Source organism: Onychostoma macrolepis, chromosome 22 (assembly GCF_012432095.1).
Source record: "Onychostoma macrolepis isolate SWU-2019 chromosome 22, ASM1243209v1, whole genome shotgun sequence".
Classification (NCBI taxonomy): Eukaryota; Metazoa; Chordata; class Actinopteri; order Cypriniformes; family Cyprinidae; genus Onychostoma; species Onychostoma macrolepis.
The window spans coordinates 3,490,146-3,510,849 of record NC_081176.1 but is presented as its reverse complement, the minus strand read 5'-3'; the positions used below and the strand labels follow the sequence as shown (position 1 = coordinate 3,510,849).

Here is a 20,704-nt window from a genome sequence, read left to right as displayed (position 1 = left end):
ATGTCTCACCATGGTCGCGTAAACACCATAGCATTAACAAAGACGGCAAAATAAAAAGAAGATCCATGTCCACCGCTTTCCCCAAAAATAAATGTAGATTATGATCCATAAAAGTGTTCCGTTGTTCTGAAATGATCGGTTTCTGAGATGGGCGCATTGGGCGGAGCATATGCATTTCCTGGTTCGTATTAAAGCGACACTGACAATATCAGTGCGTGTTCCCCGGATCATAAAAGCTTTTGGAAAAATAAATTATGATTCAGGGTCGAATGATGTTAAGCTTAGACTATAACTTGTTATTACGCAATATATATAGACTGACAGATTCCGTGCAAGAATGTAAAAATAAATCCAACTAGGCTACGTGATGAAACTAGTTTTGACTAAAATGTGTGCAAACTGCAAAACCCTGCAGAAGCTTTCCCAATGTTTTAGTTCTGTTCTACAAACCTATAATAACAAGTACAATGTTTTACATTTTCAAAACAAATGGCAAAAAAAAAAAAAGTACCATGCAGTAATTTGTAAATTTCATGTCAAAGGTAAAAGTTACTCAGGGGAGTAGCTGCATTTTTTTTTTTTTTGGAATAAAGAGAGCAAATAAATCTGTGTTAAAGATTTATTCACAGATGAAGGCAAGACATTAAATGGCGTTTAATATTCATACACACCTGTATGAATATAAAATACACGTGAAACTGGGGGATAATGTAATAAAAACACTAATAAGGAACACAATTAAATAAAGCTTTAAAATTGGTCAAATAATTTGTTTTAAAGAGTCAGCATATTTATTTATATTTTGCAGTAGATTTGTTAAACTGTTACAGTGATAAAGTAAATATAATATTGGTCATTACATGCGTAATACATCATCCCCTTAATCATTCAGATGACATCCTCACGTATATGTGCAATACTGGCCTCATACGATAAATTCAAGTCTTCTGCAAACTAGGAAACAACTTCAATCCTATATGAAGTTCAGACAAGACAGATAATTAAGGCATGCATGATGTAGTTATATCAGTAATTACACAGCTTTTCACCACATGAATAAAGACAATGGCATAAAATGTTATTTGAAAAGAAAGCTTTAAAAAATCCTACATGTTTACTATCTTAAATCCATTTCAGTGTACAAAACAATCGTTTTGGCAACATGAACACTTCTTCAATATTACAAAACTCTAAAATTAATACTGAAGTCTTATTCCTATCCCAACATTTGTTTGCTGAATGATGATTCTGATCTTAATTTGAACGCTTATCAGCACAGAGTATTTCACGCCGCACTAACTGTAGCCAAGAAGGTAATCTTTAATATTTGGTACAATATGAACTAGTGGTGGGCATAGATTAATTTTTTTAATCTAGATTAATCTTGGAATTAATCTAGATTAAAATGGCTCATTTGAATTCTGCCAAGTAGATCAGAATAAGTTCACTACTAGTAGTAAACAACTAGCAGTCATCAAGAATTTAATATTGATAATAACATTGAAGACATTGTATGATTATTCCTTAAAGATAAGGTTTTAATAGTTTTAGTAGTAGTAGCCTATTACGTTCTGCACAATGTCTTCAAGTGAAACCGAACTTTTATTTTGACAGGTTGCCGTAAATACCTTTACGTTTCTGTGTGTATATGATATGAGTATAGTTTTTCTCAAATGAAACGCTCGAATGCTCGTGAAGTGACTCTCAGAGCAGTTCTGGAGATGTTGTTCATGTATTTATGTCCTCATTTAGTGAAGCAGCAGACGTTAATATCACCGCAAGCGTCACGCGCTTCTGTATGAGTAAACAAACCCGCGCGTCTTGCGCCATACATTAACACAGAGACACGCAGAAGTCATATTTAAAAAGACGTTTTGCGGCTTAATATTTACAAATAGGAGTGGGAGTGTGCTTACTTGTGTGTGCGTGTGCGAACCGGGGCGGAACTCCGCTGTGCGCGCGATACAGAGAGCGCGACCATGTAACGTAGAAACAGAAATGACTTGCCGATTTCCATTGGGAAGCTTCTTAAAAATAAATTTCCCCTGAAGCAAACCCGGCGGCTTCATAGCTGCATCCATGTTAGCACGCATACACACAGGTTCGAAGACTCGTTCTCGCCCCCTACAGTGCTATTCGGCTAGGTATACATCCGCGCTAAAATATCAGGTGAAAGTCATCATAGATTGCATAGTATAGACCCAGCTCCCAACCCAACTTTGAGAATAGATTAACGGCGATATTTTTTTTTATCGCCCGATAAGAGTCTCACGTTAACGCCGATAATGGCCCACCACTAATATGAACCCACATTCCCGCAATCCAGAATCAGAGTCAAAGAACAGGAGGTAGTCAGTAATATGAATGAGTGGCTCAGCAAAGTGACAAACCACAATCAGTCTCTCACAAACAAACACTCAACTAAACACTCAAAGATACTCTCAGTCTTACTAACATGGAATGTAACTAACTGCATCAGCAAGGCAGAGCAAGCAAGCACAACACAAGGCTGAAGCAGGAAGTGATGACAGAGTCTCTTATAGGCAGCTAGGAGTCAGCTGACCAGGCAGTACTTGGCACCAATCGGACTTCCTCCTGGACAGAAGACACACAAACACTTCCCAAAACAAAAGAAAACACAGAAATAGAACAAAAGGGACGTAACAATTGTAAACCAGATATGTTCACTTTGTTCTACAATAAATAAAAAAATAAAAATCACAAAATTAATACTAAAATACAATCAATAATTGAGGCACAAGATCATAGCAGTTGCACTGAATGAAACGAGTGAGAGCATGATGGTTTGATGTGAAAGAAGTATAAGAATCCCACCAGCACAAACAGCGGAATCCAGGTCGAAGGTTTAATGCATGTTCGGTCTTTTACTTGCGCCTCTGAATTTATCAGGATTTAGTTTCAATTTTAGTCTAGCTCCGTGCTTGATCTGACTCCAATTTCAAGTTATCATTAAATTTAGGTAATATTTAATTAAAAACTGATCACAGATATCGATTGTATATTAATCTATACATGTGATTATTCTGGAAATCCCATACTTTCAATTCTTCGTCCTTTAGGGACCAGGTATCGCGTAGGAATTACACGGCCGATTTTTTAGTGAATCAAAGTAGACTTTACTGTGTTTGGAACACTTTGAAAGAAACAGTTGGTCTGTTTTGAATTTTCTGTTATCAGCAGGTTGTTTGTGTTTCCTTACAGAAATCAAAGACAGAGGCGGTGTATGAAAATGTCCCCAAGAGGCGATGATCAAATACTGTAACTGCAGTAAGTATGACCTTTTGGTTTTGTTTACATTTTTGGCACACACACTCCCATAATGTTTGAAATGCTGTTGCTCTGTATTAGTTTCATTTAGTGGTTCACAGATATCACCTGGAAACTCAACTACACTTTTCTATTTTGAGCTTATCATATGCATATGAACATTTACTTAACTTGCTATTAAATATTGATCATCCCTTCAGCTCTTTTGTTTGTCATTCCTCGGTTTTTTTTTTTTTTTGCATTATAGCAGGTTTTCAAACATATACATATGCATGTATATGTGCACCAACTACTGGCCCATGACCCAGATATCAAAGTGAGCCAATCTTGAAGGACCAACGAATGAGGAGTGAGGAAGCATCCAGAGGAGTGCAAAGTGAGGATACACAAGTTAATCCCATGCAGAAGTCTTTCTTGTCGAAAAACCTGATGCACATACATTTTCCTCCGCCTTCATATGTCACAATAATTATTTGTTTTACCTTTGCAGTTTCAAAAAACACCACATATTTCAAAAGGGGATCTTGCTTTATTAATAATTACAAATTTCTTCTCAAAACATCAACATGAATGCAGATCCCTTCAACACAGCTTAAGACATTTTGAAGTATCTCGAGTAACAAACAATATTCAAATTAATTTTCTTTACTTGCATCCTTCACTTGTGCTTTAAGGGGATGGAGCTAAGTAGTAAGGCAAGGAAGCAAGGATACACATAATAAATGAGAAAAGCCCATGAAAAATACGCAGTTCACATCATTGCAGTCAAAAGCAGAAAATCACATACATGAATGAAATAAAAAGCTATTTGTTCAGTTTATGAGACTAATATTAACAGAGTTTAACAGCTAGCAGCTTTAGTTACAATCAGAGGTTGAATCCTAAAATGAAAGTTGAAAGTTTAGTCCATCGTTGTTCACATCAAATTCCAGAATGTTCCCAGAAAAATAACACAATAAATTACTCAGTGTGGCTTAGTTCAGTAGGCAGGCGATGAGCTCTTTTACTACATTAATCAGAAGAAACCTGAGAAAAAAAAAGATTTGCACAATTAGTAGTCTTTTTCCATTGATCTGACAAACAAATTACATTTAAAACTGGGGTCAAACATACTTTTCCTCTAGACTACAGGCTGTAGCTCTTCAGGAATGTGACGGTAGAGAGCAAACTGACCGAACAGCATTCAAGTGCAGGCGATCATTTCAATCACACCGCAATAATATTCTAGAATACGAACACATCAACAAAACAATAATTACACAATCACACTGGACAAATTTAGCAGATGAACAGGCTTTAAAACTGTAAGAGACCGAGATATAAATATATTTTACATATTTAACAAACAGATGTGTATAATGAAACCTTTACCTTTAAAGCTCGACGGGACTCCATCTTCATCCTCACATGGGTTGCTTGGAGTGAGAAAAACTTGGGAGTGAGAGAAACTTATCTGCATCTCAAATCTCAAATGTTTCACAGAAGGCAGAATATTACAATTTATAAAATAAAAAAAATAAAAAAATTATTATTTACTTGCACATTTCAACAATGAAGACAATACGCTGAAAACATCAAATGACAAACAATAATAATACCGTAGTTTTCAGTTGCTAATATCAAAAATACTTGTTTGACATTTTGTTGCTGGCTCAGTTCCTGATAGCACATAACAGTAATAATAATAATAATAATAATATCACATAACAGTAATACTTCATGAATTAACCCTTGCAGAGTTTAATCTTTCACTCGCTCTATAACCACAAACTTTCTACAACACCCCAAACAAATACTCAAAGCAGATTCCTGTTGAAAACATCAGCTTATATTGATGTTTATTGACTGAGGGAGAATGCTGGTTAAATTAGGTGTAAAGACACCAGCATCTAAGTCGCAACATTCACTTTTCACGATTTTCCTCTCTAGTGTTATAGAGATGCCAATAGTAATACTGTCAAGATGTAGCATTACATTACTACTTGGTCAAAATGTCCATCTTGATGAGGTATATATGTTTACAGACAGTTCCAAATGATTGTAAATGAAACATCTGATATGTCGAAACAGACCACTTCTTGTAGTGTAGTGTAATGTTACACTACTGCTAATACTGGACAGACATTATACACTCCTGCACTGTAAAGCAACCAGTCTGGGTTTAGCATGTGTAAAAATCTCTCCACAGTTACCTACTAAAAACCTCAAACTCACTTAGTTCTATTGCTGTATGTTGCTATGTTTCTTACAGTGTCGTTTTATGCTATTTTTAAACAAATTAAAAAATATTAGACATGCATGTTTTAATTTATTATTTAAATTATAGCAAAATAATTTGAATTAGTAGAAATTGGTGTTTGAGTGAAATTTCACTGGTACTGGTTAGAGGTTGACCGATAGTGGATTTTACAGACAACGATAACTAGGTTGGGCCACACTGGCCGATAACCAATTGTCAGCAAACATACTGCTGTTTTTTTCTTTACTAATACAGCATCTACTTAACAAATTAATTAGTTTATGACGATATGAGAACATGTACTGTAGTGTACTGTATACATATAGTTTCATTGTCAGTGTTTTAAATCGAAGTCCCTCTCTGTGCAGCCTCGCGTGTCAGTGATTTGCCTTTAGAGGCTGCTCTGGTACTGTATAATGAGTGTGAACCTTCTCAGCCACTCCAGCAATGGCCATAACCCAGGAGAAACTATCGGTATGGATTTTTACCGATAACCAGTTGTTCCAACAACCCACTATCACTGACGATTAATCAAAAAAACAGATCAATCGGTCAACCTCTAGTACTGGTACTGACTACTTTAATCATCACACAATTTCTCTGAATGACCTGAGTTTCTTCTCGTTTTCCTCTCATATTCAGAGAATTTTTTCTCAACTTGGCTGAGCACTCCCACGTCCTGTCGCCAAAATTCACTGTTGCTTGTGTCACCAGCAGTTGACAGCTGACTTGACTTCAGATCAGTCTGCTTAGAGGTCTTCTATGAGTGCTCCTGTAAGAAAACAGATTCACAATTGAAAGTGAAAAATCTAAAATTCACAAAATATAAATATTGCACAAAAACGGTTGAGATACTATTCTCAATTGCAGGCTTGTAAAGAACACTGTTTCCATCACAATTTAACAAGCAGATTATAATTTAAATGTCATTCACTATTAAGCAAGAATAAAAGTAATACTGGATCATGTGATTTTTTTTTTTTTTTTGCAAGTAATTACAAACACTGAACTTTTAATTTTGCAGTTAAAATGTACTTTCATCAAACTATCTGTACATCTAAAATGCTTGAAATATTGTATTAGCAAGTATTAATAAGAGTGTTTGTTATTACTGTCTTTACTAGCTCTTTGAATAAAGTTGCAATTTTTGTTTTCATATAAATTGTGATTTAGTTTATTTAGGAGACTTTTTTTTTTGACACCACCTCACCTGTGAACTTCCGCTTGCATGACAAACAAAAAAAAAAAAAAAAAAAGTGTACATTTGCATTAAATTTTGACTTGGAACCATGTTATGTTATATAATAGAAATAATTATAAATACATTAAAATATTACATAAATGTATTCATAAACTGAAAAAAATGTGGCTGAAACAATTTTCACTCAGAAATTGCTAGTAATTTTTACAAATAATTCTTGTTTTAATCATTTGTGATTTTGTTTAAGATTGATTTTGTTAACTTCTGTTTGTATGATAAAAAAGGGTGAAAAAAGAAAGTTTTGCAGCATACATTTGCATTACATCCTGACTGCTGTCTTAAACAATTTATAGAAAATTATTATTACATAAAAAAAAATATAAATGTGCTCATACACTGAAAATAAATGTGAAATTCTAACTGAAATTGTATTTTCTTATTAAATGATACTCCGATAATCTTTGTTTTATTTGCAACTTATAATTATTTTACAGTGTAGTGGAGTTCTTTTAAATCACACTGCACAATAAAATCACATATTTCCTGTTAAATCAACTGTAATACTTACGTTCTGGTTTACTAGTGTATAGATCTTTTTGCGATTATAAATCGCAACAGCAGCAGCAGCAGCAGCAGCAGCAGCCACAAGCAGAACAACTATTCCTGCTACAGCACCTGATGACAAACCTGAATCTGGAACAATACAGAGAGGCAGACATTATTGCTATATTTTATTACTGATCTGCATTTTAAAATTTCTCAAGGGAAAGTGCAATTATACTCACCAGTGACCAAAACACTGAAGCTTTTCTCACGCGTGATGCTGATGCTGCGACGACGACGACGGCGAATGCTGATTCTGATGCTAGTGATCTCCAGTTTATAAAGTCCAGAGTCTGTGGTTCTGGTGTCTGTGATGGTCAGAGATCCAGTCTGATTGTTCAGCTTCAGTCTGTCTCTGAATCTCTCATCACACTGAACATCTGTACAGATCTGGCTCTGATCTCCAGTGATTTCAGCTATAGGAAAGTCATTAAAATACCACTTCATCAAATTGTTTGCTTTTCTGCCTATACCAGGATCTATAGTGACAGATTCTCCCGCTTTCACTGACTTTGTCTTCATTTCATCTCGTTCAGAAGCAGAAACATCTGAAACACAAACCAACAGCAGCTGGAGGATATATTTGCTGAAGAAAAACACAACACAACTCTTTTCTTTAAATCAAACTGTTTTGATGGTGTAAACTACAAAATCATCTTTCACAGCAAATGTTTAATATGATCTATATATTGTATATGAACATGAATGTGTATGTAATATTACAGCTGCACAATTAATAAAAAATATAATAATAATTTGTATAATGCAATTATTATATAATTATTATAACCATCAATGTGGACACACTAAGTAAATAAGCGATTCACTGTGCAGCAATGTATCAACATTACTTATTATGATATAAACGGAAATCATAATAACAGCAATTAACATACAGGTAAACAGAATAAAAAGTTCTGAGTGTCACTGATATAATATACACAACATTTATAATCTGTATGAAGAACAAATTCTGCTGAATTTGTTTATTATTGAAGTTAGATTGTTTGGCCTTATATATTACAACGGCGTTTTAGTGCCTCGTTAAAAAATTAAAAAAAATCTAAGATTACGAGATTAAAGTCGTAATATTTCGAGAATAAAGTCGAAACTACGAGAATAAAGTCGAAATACTACGAGAATAAAGTCGAAATGTTACGAGAATAAAGTCGAAATGTTACGAGAATAAAAGTCGAAATGTTACGAGAATAAAGTCGAAATACTTTGAGAATAAAGTTGAAATGTTACGAGAATAAAGTCGAAATGTTTCGAGAATAAAGTCAAAATGTTTTGATCATTTAAATCGTAGAAATTAAAGTTATAATATTTTGAGAGTATATAGCGCATGCAAATTACCCGCGTTGAGAGCACCGGGAGAAGTTGCAGGCCGCCGGAATTGATTTGAATATTGTTGCGTCCGAGCAGACGCATCATACTGGGATGACAATTTTAAAGACTCGCGGGAACAGCTTATATCAAGAATATGATATTTATTAACAGACTGAACAGGAACAACTGTTTATCTTAACATAAACTCACACACTCAATCGATATTCCTTTGGGGGGCGCTGTAGCTCTCTTATTTAACCCTTTTTTAATACACTACAAATATAGCTATGTGGGATTATTAGCAGAAATCATACCATGTGTCATACTCGCGGGGACCGTATGCTTGGAAATAATATTTAATGCATTCCATTGCATTCATTATTTGTAGTGCGTCAGCCACACAATAGCAATAGCTTAAGCTTGTGCTTTTAGTGCTTTTAATATAAAACAAAGTCTCAGCTTTCAAAATCAGTTTTATAACGAAACACAAATTATGTGTTTTACAATAATGTGATTTTCAAGCTCTTTAATGTGGCGTGACAGATCGCTGTATTTATGTGAATAAATTCATTAAATTATTGAGAAAATTCCACCACCTGCTCCGCAAAAACGTCCCAAACTTTCATTCCTCACATGTAGCCTGTTTAATTAAACAGCAATAAAACGTTCTAAAGGTTGAAGTGGACTCAAATTTGTTAACATACGTTATATTGTTGTCTTTTCTGCTGTAAACGTTAAGTGCCTATTCACAAACTGTTTTATTCATGGTATACTGTAAATGAGGACATAATATTTAACGTCTTCCATTCATTATTTGATACCAGTAATCACAAGAATTTTGTGCTTTGTTGCTTTTACACACAGCTCAGCTTTCAAATTCTGCCAGTTTTATAACGAAATACAAATTATAAATGTGTTTTTGCTCTTTATTTCAAGTTTATAGCAAGATATAAATCGAAGGAACATCATAAGGCATAAAAAAAAGGTTTAGCCTAATTTATAATGAAAATGTCTCGTCGTTTGTTATTGTAATCTGAAAGATGATTGACTCACATGCCGCTTAAACACATTATTGCAATATAGCCTACATATTGTTTGAATTTTGCTATAAAACTGACAGATTTTGAAAACTGAGATTTGGAATATCTCCCGGTGCTCCCAATCCGGGCCATTTGCATGAACAAAAGGCTAGAATAGCCTATCTCAAAATATTATAACTATAATCTTTATTCTCAAAACATTTAGACTTTAATCTCGTAGTGTTTCGACTTTGTTTTTTTTTGTTTTTTTTTTAAATTAAAACAACTCAATAAAAAAAAAAATAATAATAATCTTTCCTTTCACAGAAATAATTGTCAAAAGGAAAAACAACAACATTTTGGGACAGTCACTTCCTAATCAATCTGATTTTGTATATATTTAGATTATCAGTATCTCAATAATGCTTCTATTCTTTTGAAATATCCAGCGTAACCTTAATTCTTAATTGTTTTGGTTATTTTTAGTGTGGGACTTGTGTCTAAACAAATTACGTAGAACCTGCTTTTAAATGTTAAATGACTCACCATGGACAGCAACACTGAAGATCTTTTCACTGCTGCTGCTACTGCTGCTGCCGTTGATGATTTGTAGTCTATATTGTCCAGCATCTGTGATGTTGATGTTCATGATGGTCAGAGATCCAGTCTGATGATCTAGGTTCAGTCTGTCTCTAAATCTCTCAGGACACTCAGCATCTGAACAGATATAACTCTGACCTCCAATTATTTGAGCGATGCGAGTGTCATTACAAAACCATTTTATTCTGTCATATTGGTTTGTTTTCACATCAGTGCATAGAGTGACTGAATCTCCCTCCATCACAAACACATCTCTATCCGCACCAGATGTACCTGAAAAGAAATAAACTGATTATACTAAATGACATTTGGGGTAGTGGAACAAAAATGTACGCTGTGAAAATGATTTCTGTGTAGTTAGTAAAGATTGACCCTTAGACCTCTGATGAATATTAGCCCATTGAAGGTCTGGGAAAATAATCAGTCGTGTTAATCTTTTATATTTAGAGTTTTTGAAGCCTTTGTTGCATGCATTTAGCCTACTCACACATTTCAACAGCACGACCCATGTTGGTAGCTGATTATTAGGGATGTGCCCGAAGCCGAATACCTTATTCGGAAAGGCACGGATAATGGCTTCTAAACGAATAACGGATTTATCCGAATAACAGAAAAAATATTCGGCAGATACAATCACATGTTTGCTGGAGCAGCACTGCATTAGTGAGGTCTGCGGTTGTTAGGATTTGTGCAATAATAATTGCTTTGATAGCGTTTGACACAGTTCCGTACAGATAATATGGTGATCATAGCGTTTGGTCTCCTCAACAATAAACTATCCGCGCGCTCCGTTTTTTATTGCTGCCTGTCAGTGCCGGCGAAGCAGTGTTGCCAGATATTGCTACAAAAATCAAACACAAACAATCTCCTGAAAAATGCACCAAAATAAGTTTAAAACTTGTAATTTGCAAATAAGATACAGCATATCTAACCTCAACCTTCCTCTTCCCACTTTATTAATGCCCTAATTACTTTATTAATGCTGTTACATTAAGTATTAAAACAAGTCAGCGACGCTTATAATAACTAGATCTGGCGGCTGCGTTTGTTGCGAGTCAGCCACATGAATTTATTCAGCAACATGATTAAAAAAAAATAAAATAATAATAATAATAATATGTTTTCAAATTTTATTTTTGAACATGAAACATTTACGGAGGTCTGGACCTCAGCTGGCTATGGGCCTGGATGTGTAAAGTGAATGAGTGTAAACTATAGCCTATATAAATGAAATGAGCGCAAATCGCGTTGGGCATGCGCGTCTCTCAGAAATCAGAGCTTTGTCTGGAGTTATATCTACTCGACAAAAATATCCTAAAATGGTCCTAACTTCAAACCTTTTCGAAATCCAACTGTAAAAAACGCATTACATTTGCCCTTTTGGAGAATGGCATTACATTTAATTATACAAGACGAAGAAAAGCGATATTTGATCAAGGCTTTTGTAGGGTCCATATGATTTGTTGCGCGATGTTGATAAAAAAAAACTCGTCAATGATCACATACTCACGCAACACATGATCTAAGTAACTTAAAGTTAAGCGAGCTTTATTGTCATTCTGCTATGAGTAGGCTACTGAACACTTTCTTTCCATTTCTATTTTTTTTTCTTTTTCTTCTTTCAGCTTTTTTTTTTTCTACTAGTGCTCTTATTTAAGATTGTGGATGCTTGTCTCTTGTCAAATTTGTACACAATGTTTCACTGGAAAATAAGAAGAAAGCTATTTTTATTTTTTGATAAAGTTTTAAATATAAGATATTTACAAAGTTATAATTTTAATTAAAAAAATAATACTTTATTTAGTTATACAAGGCATATTTGTTAAATGAAAACTACGAATCGAACAGATTTGCATTTAAAATAGTTTTATCATGTAATTTGACGAATTTAAGCCACGCCCACTTCCGGATCTATCCGAATACAAATACAGATACAAATAATTTTGAGATGGTCACAGATACAGATACAGATACAAATAATGGCTCCGCTGCACACCCCTACTGATTATATTTTAAAATTAATTCACAAAGGACATTAAATTAGTTTTAAAGTAATATACAGAATTAAGAATGTGAAGTATATGTACTTTGTAAGATCCCACTCAACCTTTTGTTTTGATCTTGTTCCTCCTCTCTACTTGCCCAAACTGCCCTAATTTACATGACCCTGCACTTACATCAATTGCTGAGCACTGTGAGTGTCAGAATGCTTTAAAACAATGCTTAAATAGGGTGAGTCTATGTCAGAAATCCAATCAATCTTGGTGTTTTTTTTTCACTTCAACAGAATACTAAATAAGAAAGATACTTATCAGATTGCAGAAAAAATTAATAAATAAATAAATATATACATACATACATACATATATATACTGTATATATATATATTTGTTCATATGGTTGTAATTATGTGACATGCATGTGAAGGTAACAGAGATACAGTGTTTACTTACCAATGACAGTAACATTGAAGGTCTTGTCACTGATGGTATTGCTAACGATCTGTAGTCTATAAAATCCAGAGTCTGTGGTTCTGGTGTCTGTGATGATCAGAGATCCAGTCTGATGATCCAGCTTCAGTCTGTCTCTGAATCTCTCGGGACACTCAGCATCTGTACAGATGGAACTCTGACCTCCAATTATTTGAGCGATGCGGTTGTCATTAAAATACCATTTTATTCTTTGTTGTGGGGTTATGGTCACATCAGTGTTTAGAGTGACTGGATCTCCCTCCATCACAGACACTCCTTCTGCACCAGCACGGAAAACAGCTGTTGAAGAAATTAACATTAATTATAAATCTGGGATAGTGGGACAAAAATATATATCAGTAAAGTGTTGTGATATTTATTAACAGATTCAGAATGCCTGGATTATAAATGTAACAAGCAAATATTCAAACATACGAATATCATTGATTTACATATTCACTCTTCAGACAAACATACATGAGTCTCAAGGATGATATTGTACATTTTATATATATATATATATATATATATATATATAAAAGAAACAATACATAATTGCGATCATTGCATATTTTCATATACTCTTCAACCCCTGATGACTAATACAACTTTAAGGAGCTGGCAAATAACCTAGCTTTCCTCCATATCAGAACTCAATAATACTATTTCATGTTTAAGATTAAAACAGTGCTTTTAATTTCGAATTACCTGTCATTTCAAAATACAGGTTGATTGTCCAAGAATTTTGTGAACAATGTCAATGTCTTTGGTTTTGCATGACACTGAGACTTTCAGTACAGCCTATTTTAGAGATATTAAAAACTATCCCCCTTATTTTGCACATCTCATCTTACCCTGTAGATAAATAACTAGAAGAATACTAAAATAACAGTAAAACTATAAGAATAGACTAGTGAAGCAGAAAGTAAAGCTATTTGTGCAGTGCGTTTAATTTTGCAATACATTGAAATGAAATATTGCAAGAAATACCAGGTGGCAGTATAGAACAACATAATGAGCTGTTTTGTACATCTAAAAATAACTATAAGCAGATGACATGGGAATCCCTGCCCATTCAAAAGGGCCAGACCTGCTCTTATGTTCTTAAAGGGATAGTTCACCCAAAAATAAAAATTACGCCATGATTTACTCACCCTCCTCCAGCCATCCTAGGTGTATATGACTTTTTTTTATTTCAGATAAAGACCTTCCAGAAGGCCTTTATTAACCCCACAGAGTTAAGTACTTTTTATGATGGAATACAATCAATACAATGCAATACAAATACAAAGCTTGGAAGAGCCAGAACATTTTTGAAGTATTTGTCTGAAAGAAGAAAGTTGTAACGGGGCTGACGAGACGTGAGACGTGCGGATCCATATGCAAGCTTTTAATGAGCAGAGACGTGGTCATAACAGGCAGGGTCGAACAGTGGCAAACAGGTATAACATGGGCGAGACAAAGAGTAAACAAAGACAAGCGTGGGTCTACGATTGGCGAACAGTATCAAAAGGGCTTGACAAGAGAGGTAATCCAAAACATAAGCGCGAGTCCAGGCAGGGGAAAACACAATCCGAAAAAAGGCAAGACTAGGGAAACTAACAAGGCTCTGAAGGGCAGCAATAATGCATACAATACTCGGCATAGAAGGAGAGAAAGTCCAAGGCTTATAAAGAGTGTCTGATTGGATACAGCTGTTTGCTTGTGATCAGGTGAGCGTGTGATTAGTGAGATGGCTGATGGGAAATGCAGTCCATTGTGATGTGTGGTGTGAAAGTCAATATGATGGCAGGGCGACCTCTTGTGGCAGTCGGACAGAAGGGCAGGCCCAGGATTCGTAACAAAAGTCATAGACACCTAGGATGGCTTGAGGGTGAGTAAATCATGGGGTAATTTTCATTTCTGGGTGAACTATTCTTTTAAATCTTAGTTACTGCATGTAAACTCAACATTAAAAATTGGTCCCTTCTCAGGTGTGGATTAATGCACAGGATTGCCTTGGCTGCAGCCTAGGGGCCGCACGTGTGCAGGGGCCTCGGTTTGGCCAGACTATTGTTTATTATTTTACATTTACTTCAGTGCGAACAAAAAAGACCCCCACTGGCCCATAAGAAACATTAAAGGAGGATTTGCTGCAGAGCGTCTGACAAAATTAAAGGTGCAGTGTGTACATTTTAGCAGCATCTAGCGGTGGAGGTTGCAAATTGCAACCAACTTCTCAGTCCCCCACAAGGTTTCTTTACAAAGGTAAATTAAGGAGTTATAATTACTTATTTAATAAATTGATATGTTATTGTGAATATTATTGTTATTTGTTCATCATTCCCATAAGAAAATGTAATATATTCACATATATGTGAAGCACTGTTAAATATATTGAAATATTTAAAAAATACATATTACGTGTGTGTGTGTTTACACAGGCTATTTCTGAAATTATATTCCTGCCTCATGATTTTTAATCAATGTGTTTTTAAAATGCAGCAATGCATTTTATTTCTACACTACGTTTACCATTTTTAAAGCTATTATATTATATTATATTATACTATATTATATTATGTTATATTATAGATCCTATATTCTCATTCAATTTAGGCCTACTATCCACTTAAACAATATGTCATCACGTTTCAGGACAAGTTTCTAATTTTATGTACTGGTACCATTTATGTAAACGCTGCGTAACTTATGTGTTTGATGGGCGCGCATTGAACATTCGAGGCACATTTTTTTTGGTGTTTTTACTGCTTTCAGGTAAATTTAGTCCCTAAAATTACACAAATAATACATACAACTGTCCCTGCCATTTTCTTGCATGTAATTGACACGCTTCTGTTGAATATGTACTTTACAGAAATGGTTCAGTGTCAACGGAAAAAGTCTGTTAGCATCACAACCGTGAGCTAACTATAGAGGCTAACTATTAGAGGTAAACTAGCTATAGATTGGAGCTCTTATTTATGAAAGTTTGGGATTTTAATCACATATTATGTGTAGATGAGTGATTTTTATAGCTTTGTAAATGTTTGGCTGGCAATTTGTTAATGGATGAATTGAAATAAGCTAATTAATTTAACCTAAAAGTATGCACTGTACTGTTAATCCACTTACATAAACTAAAATGGGCTGAAGCTAACGTTATTTCAAACACATTTTCTTTCATTGTAGGCAAATATTGATAAAAATTGTATTGTGATTTTAGGAGTGTCAGAAAAAACCCTCTAATGCTGCTGATAGAGATATAGGAATCATGGGTGATCTGAGAAAGCTTATTAAATAACTTTATATGCATTTTTCACAATATATTTAACCTATATCATCATGCATCTTTAAAACCTAAAAAAATGTAAATCCTCGTTTCTTAAGATTTTCTGTATGTTCTGTACATTATTATTTATCTTTTCTGCATTTCACCTCTGCTGTAGTTTATTTCTAATAAACCTGACATTGTATATTACATATTGTTGGCTCTGTGACAGATTGTTTATGTTCCTATATTCTTCTATGCTGATGGCTGTGCAGCAGAGTTGGAGGGGACCTCTTGTCGAAGAACATCTCCAAGGCGCTATGAACCATCTGACTAGTAAGTAAAACCTCTAAAATTTATCAGATATAAAAAATAAATAAAATCAAATACATTAAAAATATTTTTGGAGTCCTGTATGCCTTACAAGGCCATCTCGTTTAACACTGCATTGAGGACACTACAACCAGAGAGGTACAACATAATTCAAAACTAGACACAGATGATAATAAAAAAAATTCTTTGAAATAAAAATGTAATAATGGTAAGACAGAATCGAGTACCGTGACTGTGCCTCACTTCAAAGTGAAACAGTCTGTAATGGTCATCTGCCATGCCAGATGGATGGTGAAGGTGGGAAATATAAGTCTGATTTTCTAAACTTTAAATGTAGTAAAGTGTTTGTTCAAGTAGACTTTGTTGCTTGTGGAAACCTCACACAGGCCTGAAAGGTGCTTAAAACTTAAAATCTTAATTGCACTCTTGAAAACTGTTCACCAAAGACTACATTTCAGTCCGGCAGAATTTTCTGCACACTTCATCACCAAGATCAAAATGAGCGTTGTGAATGTAAAAGCTTCACATTACATTTATAACAATCATTGTTAATATTTGAATTGTATTTCAGGGCTGTTCGTGAACACAGACAATCAAGAGATGTTGTGACAACCTGGACAGAATTCAGCTCCAGATCCAGCCTCCACACCAGACTTCTCACGCACAAGGATTGCAGTCTGCTAGCATATTATGTGTTCTATTCAGAGTTAGGTGCATGCAGATATTACTTGATTTTTAGATATAATGAAAACTATATCATATATATATATATATATATATATATATATATATATATATATATATATATGATATAGTTTATATATATATATATATATATATATATATATATATATATATATATATATATATATATATATATATATATGAAGAGTTCATTTGCAAAAACCGATAACGCCATTTATATTTTATTTTTTCAGAAATCAAATCCAAGAAACATCAATCAAACTACAGCTGGGTTGTTTTGATTAAGTAATAATAACTTAAATACAGGTCATTTACAAAACTAAAGTTTGTTGACAGTATGATTTTATTACATATTAAAAGTCTGTTTTATAGCAAAAGCAGATAGCTCCAACTTCGTTTTTGGCAAAAGCAGATAACTCCACATTTCATGTCTGACAAACGTTGTTTTTGTTGTGATCATAGATTATGGATGTGATTACACGCAATGCACAGAGTTTTTCTCTCACCATTGTAACTCGCTGCTTTTGCAAAGCTCCGTGAAAACGTGTCAGCTTTTACTTTCCTTTTACACCCTGAAGAAGATATCACAGGATCATCAAGTTTGTCGAAACTGTCCATCCTCGATCACTTTTAGTCAGCTTTGACGAAACTCCTCTCAGCTCGCGCGTCTTTTCAAAGTGAAAGTAGCCTTTTCGCCTGACCTGAATACAGCGCGCTGATTCGCTGGAATGGATTTATCGGCTTCTGTTCAAAAACAAAAAGGGCGCTTGTCGACTTCTGCGGTAAAACGTGAACTCGCGATGCCTTGAAAGTTTTTTTTTTAAAGTGGCGTTTATCGGTTTTTGCAAATGAACTCTTCATATATACTGTGTGTGTGTGTGTGTGTATGTATGTATACACACACACACACACACACACACACACACTGGGTACAGAAAGTATTCAAACCCCCCCCCCCCCTTAAATTGTTCACACTTTGTTATATTGCAGCCATTTGCTAAAAACATTTAAGTTAATTTTTTTTTCCTCATTAATGTACACACAGCACATTTGACAGAAAAACACAGAATTGTTGACATTTTTGCAGATTTATTAAAAAAGAAAAACTGAAATACCACATGGTCCTAAGTATTCAGACCCTTTACTGTGACACTCATATATTTAACTCAGGTGCTGTCCATTTCTTCTGATCATCCTTGAGATGGTTCTACACCTTCATTTGAGTCCAGCTGTGTTTGATTATACTGATTGGACTTGATTAGGAAAGCCACACACCTGTCTATATAAGACCTTACAGCTCACAGTGCATGTCAGAGCAAATGAGAATCATGAGGTCAAAGGAACTGCCTGAAGAGCTCAGAGACAGAATTGTGGCAAGGCACAGATCTGGCCAAGGTTACAAAAACATTTCTGCTGCACTTAAGGTTCCTAAGAGCACAGTGGCCTCCATAATCCTTAAATGGAAGACGTTTGGGACGACCAGAACCCTTCCTAGAGCTGGCTGTCCGGCCAAACTGAGCTATCGGGGGAGAAGAGCCTTGGTGAGAGAGGTAAAGAAGAACCCAAAGATCACTGTGGCTGAGCTCCAGAGATGCAGTCGGGAGATGGGAGAAAGTTGTAGAAAGTCAACCATCACTGCAGCCCTCCACCAGTCGGGGCTTTATGGCAGAGTGGCCCGACGGAAGCCTCTCCTCAGTGCAAGACACATGAAAGCCCGCATGGTGTTTGCTAAGATGGTGAGAAATAAGATTCTCTGGTCTGATGAGACCAAGATAGAACTTTTTGGCCTTAATTCTAAGCGGTATGTGTGGAGAAAACCAGGCACTGCTCATCACCTGTCCAATACAGTCCCAACAGTGAAGCATGGTGGTGGCAGCATCATGCTGTGGGGGTGTTTTTCAGCTGCAGGGACAGGACGACTGGTTGCAATCGAGGGAAAGATGAATGCGGCCAAGTACAGGGATATCCTGGATGAAAACCTTCTCCAGAGTGCTCTGGACCTCAGACTGGGCCGAAGGTTTACCTTCCAACAAGACAATGACCCTAAGCACACAGCTAAAATAACGAAGGAGTGGCTTCACAACAACTCCGTGACTGTTCTTGAATGGCCCAGCCAGAGCCCTGACTTAAACCCAATTGAGCATCTCTGGAGAGACCTAAAAATAGCTGTCCACCAACGTTTACCATCCAACCTGACAGAAGAGGATCTGCAAGGAGGAATGGCAGAGGATCCCCAAATCCAGGTGTGAAAAACTTGTTGCATCTTTCCCAAAAAGACTCATGGCTGTATTAGATCAAAAGGGTGCTTCTACTAAATACTGAGCAAAGGGTCTGAATACTTAGGACCATGTGATATTTCAGTTTTTCTTTTTTAATAAATCTGCAAAAATGTCAACAATTCTGTGTTTTTCTGTCAATATGGGGTGCTGTGTGTACATTAATGAGGAAATAAATTAACTTAAATGATTTTAGCAAATGGCTGCAATATAACAAAGAGTGAAAAATTTAAGGGGGTCTGAATACTTTCCATACCCACTGTGTGTATATATATATATATATATATATATTTTTTTTTCTCCCTAAAGCACTTAAAAGCCATTTCACACTTATCTTACTCCAGCAGGGTGAACACACTGACCAAACAAAACAATTTGTGGCAGTGTGAAATGACCATAATGCTGTATGTTAGGTGTGAGATTCATTAAATTTGGTTTGCTATAATCCATCCATTCAGAAGTGCACCAGTGTGAATCATAATCCCCCCCACACACATTTGCTGCATATCCATAAAGTGATATCGTTGTCATAGTATTCTTTCAGTGGTTAACTAACTCATTAAGACAGTCTCTTGTTCCCACCTACTGGCATAACAATGTAACATGCAATGTTTTTGTTTTTTGTTTTTCTTTAAAGATTTTTGCATATGATTTCCAATGAATTATTGGAAGTGGGTTGGTTAAGGGCCCGATTAGCTGATGTATTACAATGCTTGATTCAGGTTCAATAGAGGAGCATGTGATTTGTTGAGAAACTGTGCATAGTTAATGATGGCTCTTAAATATTTAAATACAGTGTGTTGAATGCCTTCTAAGACTTGCATATTTGTACATAATGTTTTGACCCTGGATGATTACAGAAGGATAATCTTTTATTTATGTGCCAGAAACATCATAAGCATTCATAGTTTTGTAGGTTCATGCTGAACTGGTGTTGATAAATGTATATTTATATTAATAAGTCAATTTATATTGTCACTGTTTTTAAGTTACATTGTCTGGAGAGTTTTCCAGTTTTTCAGTGTCCAAATTTAGTTTGTATTCTATTCATTATGAAGGGGCAAATTATAATCTCGAAAAGGAAAACATTTACATGTGTGGATATTTAATTTATTTACATAAAGTTTGAGTAAACGGGAATATATTCTATGAAACATGTTTAAGTTTATTTAGTTGAATGTTTTAAAAAATATTTGCATTTATAGAAATCTAATATATTTACATGTACAGAAATGTAATATGTTAACAAATATTAGAAATTAATATATGGACATATATTGCAAATTAATATATTTACATAGTCTGATATCTAAATGTATTTGCATATAAAGGAAATAAATATATGTAAATATTTCTGATAAAAATATATTTACATATATTTAATATATAA

General features: G+C 34.8%; 1 protein-coding gene across 1 annotated transcript; it reads right to left on the bottom strand.

Moving 5' to 3' along the window:
• Positions 1–3,786: 3,786 nt before the first annotated feature.
• LOC131530289 (carcinoembryonic antigen-related cell adhesion molecule 1-like) lies at positions 3,787–17,802 on the bottom strand. Its single transcript, XM_058760470.1, has 8 exons — positions 17,545–17,802; positions 12,733–13,050; positions 10,226–10,552; positions 7,514–7,879; positions 7,297–7,421; positions 4,660–6,299; positions 4,402–4,512; positions 3,787–4,314 (listed from the first exon to the last, which is right to left on the bottom strand). Exons 1-6 carry the CDS (start codon positions 17,654–17,656, stop codon positions 6,288–6,290), a joined length of 1,260 nt encoding a protein of 419 aa, XP_058616453.1. The 5' UTR covers positions 17,657–17,802; the 3' UTR covers positions 3,787–4,314; positions 4,402–4,512; positions 4,660–6,287.
• Between the last annotated feature and the right edge of the window lie 2,902 nt (positions 17,803–20,704).

Excerpts from the sequence above, each read along its gene's own strand:
- LOC131530289 (XM_058760470.1), bottom strand. The coding sequence starts at position 17,656 with ATGGACAGTTTCGACAAACTTGATGATCCTGTGATATCTTCTTCAGGG. Across the intron at positions 7,880-10,225 it reads CTTCAGTGTTGCTGTCCATG|ATGTTTCTGCTTCTGAACGA; the intron begins GTGAGTCATTTA and ends TTTGTGTTTCAG. Across the intron at positions 7,422-7,513 it reads CTTCAGTGTTTTGGTCACTG|ATTCAGGTTTGTCATCAGGT; the intron begins GTGAGTATAATT and ends GTATTGTTCCAG.